Raw genomic sequence first — 3,836 nt, forward strand, 5'->3', positions numbered from 1 at the left:
TTTGAATTTCTTGTGTTTTTGGTGGAGTTCATGTCTTTCTTGGGTTTTTTTCTTGTAAAGTTTGAGTTTTCTTGTTGCCATTGGTGTCCAGGTACCATTGTATTGTGGTGGAATTGATTAGTTCTCCAAAACACGTCATACATTCCTATTATTATTTTTTATTATTTATTAATGGTTTTATGCTTCGATTCTCTAGAACTAAGACCTAAGATTGAAGTTTACGTCTCGGTTGATAACTAAGGCAAAAAACCCACCCCTTTTTACCTCGTCTAGATATGTCTCGATTATTTAACTGATGTATAATAGTCAAAACAACCGATGTCAAAATTCTTTCCTACACTAGTAACTCTTATTTATACTTTACATGTACAGTCATAATGTTATTGTATCTACTCTTCTACCTCTTATTATTAAGCAAATAAGTGTATTAATCATAATTAATCAGTCAATCAATTCACTTAGCTTCTCTTTATAATCCAAGAAAGATTACTATAGTCTTAGTATGAATATAGTGCAATGCAAACTACACCTATGCATGCAAATGGTGTAAATATTTTACATTTCACTTAAAGAAGAGTTATTGGAAATCTAAAACGAATTCTAATTGAAGTTATCAGATTGGCTTTTAAGTTTTTCTACAACAATCTTAAGACAAATATCATAATTAAAAAAAAAAGATGAAAGTAAATCTGTATATAATTCAATGAATCAATATTTATTGCATTTAGCATCAAAATCCTTTATGAAATTACAAAAGAAATCAACCCAACAGTCTTAGCCTTTCATGTTGAAGACAATGCAATACATATAATGAAAGAGGAAAAGTAAAACAGTAATGAATGTTGAGATGAAAAGATCAATGATTTGATGAACGTATGATCCTTAAAAGCTTTGTCATTTCTCCTTTTATAGTGGTTTGGATGAGCCTCAACAACAGTTCTATCATGTTAAAACTATGTATATTTCTTTGACTAAACTTATGTTGATTGAAGGTTTTCCTCTTGTTTCAATAGATCTCAAGCTTAGAGGGATGGTGTTTCTATAAGAATACTCCGACGATCAAGTAAATATTTTTGGGTTAAAACTAATGTGATAGTAAACAAGTGATAGTTGTAAGTACCTTATATATTTATGTTAATCTTAATGAATATTTACCTAGGATGACCCATGTATCTTAATCGTGTTAGTACATAATAATTAGTTATTATTTGGTTAGTTACAAACGTCATATGCTAACTATACCTATGCCGAAACAATCTAGGCATTTCTTAATTCTTCTTGTACTTCCTTTCTTAATATTTCTGAGCTAACTTAGTTTATATTTTAGGATTCTAGATAGTTTTAGTTTAAGATATTGAAAAATGTTCGCTTAAACCTTTCTCTTTCTCCCAATATATGAACGATAGAGGAATCTCAACAATAATTAGAGTTTTCAAAATGGGTTAGAACCCGTGAACTAACCTGGCTCACCACTTGTTCGGACTGGGTTGGGTTGAAATTTTTTTACAAATTTCAATATGGGTTGATTTTTTATCGGACTCATCTAGAACCCAAGTTGAACCGTGGTGAGCCGGGTTAGCTCACAAACCCATAGGTAAAAGGGTCACATAAGTGTTTTTTATTAAGTTGTGATTTACATTTGAGTCATATTAGGTTATTTTTTGTAGCCAACACATAAATAATTTGTATTTTTTTATTTTGATTTGTATTTGGATTGTATTAAAGTTTATTTAGATTTTAATTAGAATTATAATTTAGTTTTGACTGAAAAAAATAAAAAAATTGTATTTTTTAATTGAGTGAATCCGAGCCCGTTTAACCCGCCAACCTATGGTGGGCCAGACCGGATTTAAATTTTTTTGACTCGCTAAAAAGTGAATCGGGTTATATTAATTCATTAAATAATCAATCTGTGATAGGTCAAGTCAGATTGGGTCGAATTACCGGTTTTAATAGCTCTAACAATAATAACGTATAATAACTAAAACTCGAGATTAATTATTTATTTTTTCCGCCTCCTACCTTATTGGCCTTGGTCTCAACCGTTGCTCTTAATAATTCATAGTCAACAGATTGAAATTACATTACTTAATTGTTGTACATTTGGCAGAACATTTAAGATTCCAAGATTGGTTTTAAAAAACTCATAAGCGGAAAATTAGGACTTTACATATAAATTAATGATAGATATTATATAAATTAACAGGAATAATGTAGAAATAGTCCACGATGGGACAATTATTCATCTATGCATAGCCAAACAAATTCACAATCCCATAGAACTATGGATCAAATTTATTTCATCACTCTACAAAAATACAATCACGACGAATAATGAAATCACCCTACACGTATATCCGTCACTGAAGTGTGTAAAATCAAACACAGAAATTGAAACCACCCCGCATAATAAAATGGACTATAACACAAATAATGCAGAAGAAGAAGAAGAAAAGTCTAGAAGAACAATGAGTTGACTAAAAGGGTTGTGAGAAGAAGAGAGAAGGTTGCGACTATGGAGGTGGCGGAGCCCGGTGATGGTGGTGGTGGTGGAGTTGAGCCTGGCTCGGTGGGGGTTGATTCAGGTGATGGTGCTGCTCCGGCGGAAGGTGGGGTTGGAGTGGTTCCAGAAGCAGGTGGTGATGAGGGTGAAGATGAAGAGGCAATGACGTTGACGCTGAGTTTTTGGCCACTGCTGCAATGGCCTTGGATGGTGCATGCAAAATAGAACTCCCCAGTACGATTGAGAGTGATTCTAGCAGGTGATGTGCTCAACACTTCCTGATTTTGATCCACGCTGCAACTGTCAAAGCTTGCCTTGTCGTTAAGCTCTGCCACGGTGTGGCCTGAGCTGAATCTGAACACTGCATTAAACAAACATCATAATTTAAGCAACTCAAAAACCTTAAAGACAAAATAGGTAGTTTTTGTTTTCAACTTAGATTCAGACTTAGAATCTCAACCATATACGATGATATAGTAGAACTGACCTAGGATGTCGCCCTCTCTGAATGTGATGGAGGAAGCCCAATCGGAGTAGAATGAAGCGCCACCGGTGGGAGCACTTGTCCAACCAGTGCTGTCACCTACTGTGTGTTCTGCAGCTTCTGTGGCTTTTGGAATTGTTGCAGAAACTGCAATTGCTACAAGAATCAGCGTGTTAAGGAACCGAGCCATTGTTCTTGAGCTTTGTGTTATCAGATCGTCCCTGATTGGTTGATGAATCTGTTGTTGAGAATTATAAGAATGGCTTGGAAGTGGCTTCTATCTGCGTTGAATATATAGAGAGGATAGAGAGGGTAGCCTCGAATTATTAATGGAGAAACTACATGGAAGAGTTGGCTAGGTTGTCATATTTTAATAATCTAACAAGTTGTTGGGTAAGATACCAGATCAAGTCAATGCGAAGACATGGTTATATAGGGCTTCAAAAATATAATATAAATTTGTCTCTTTTGTTTTTTTACTCTCCCTCTCACCACCCACCCCTACATAAACATTTCCCCAATTTTATACTCATTTGTTTGAATGGTCTGCCTAGAATTTCCAAAAAAATAAAGTTAAAGTAAAAATATTTAAATAATTTTATCTGGGGAACGTTAGTTTAAAATAGTGATATTTGTAGAAATGAAACTAATTTCAGTAAGGAGAGAGTCAACATGAAAAACCATTATATTTCAACAAATTAAAATACATGGATAGTTGATTGAAATAATAAAAGATACTGCAAAAATACGAATTTCATGATCAACCCTAAAACGGTTTTAGCAACTTATAAGATTGATCACAGACAACAACAAATAGAAATACAGCCTCAGATTCTGTCAAATCATTCA

The 3,836-nt window shown here is 33.8% G+C and overlaps 1 protein-coding gene across 1 annotated transcript; it reads right to left on the minus strand.

Moving 5' to 3' along the window:
• Positions 1 to 2,263: 2,263 nt before the first annotated feature.
• LOC114162693 (cucumber peeling cupredoxin-like) lies at positions 2,264 to 3,278 on the minus strand. Its single transcript, XM_028046650.1, has 2 exons — positions 2,991 to 3,278; positions 2,264 to 2,864 (listed from the first exon to the last, which is right to left on the minus strand). The coding sequence occupies exons 1-2, from the start codon at positions 3,175 to 3,177 to the stop codon at positions 2,458 to 2,460; spliced, it is 594 nt and encodes a 197-aa protein (XP_027902451.1). The 5' UTR covers positions 3,178 to 3,278; the 3' UTR covers positions 2,264 to 2,457.
• Positions 3,279 to 3,836: the final 558 nt, after the last annotated feature.

Source organism: Vigna unguiculata, chromosome 9 (assembly GCF_004118075.2).
Source record: "Vigna unguiculata cultivar IT97K-499-35 chromosome 9, ASM411807v1, whole genome shotgun sequence".
Taxonomy (NCBI): domain Eukaryota; kingdom Viridiplantae; phylum Streptophyta; class Magnoliopsida; order Fabales; family Fabaceae; genus Vigna; species Vigna unguiculata.

Bases quoted from the DNA above. Each gene is read 5' to 3' on its own strand.
- LOC114162693 (XM_028046650.1), bottom strand. From the start codon at position 3,177: ATGGCTCGGTTCCTTAACACGCTGATTCTTGTAGCAATTGCAGTTTCT. The intron at 2,865-2,990 runs GTCAGTTCTACT...TGTTTAATGCAG, and splicing joins CAGAGAGGGCGACATCCTAG to TGTTCAGATTCAGCTCAGGC.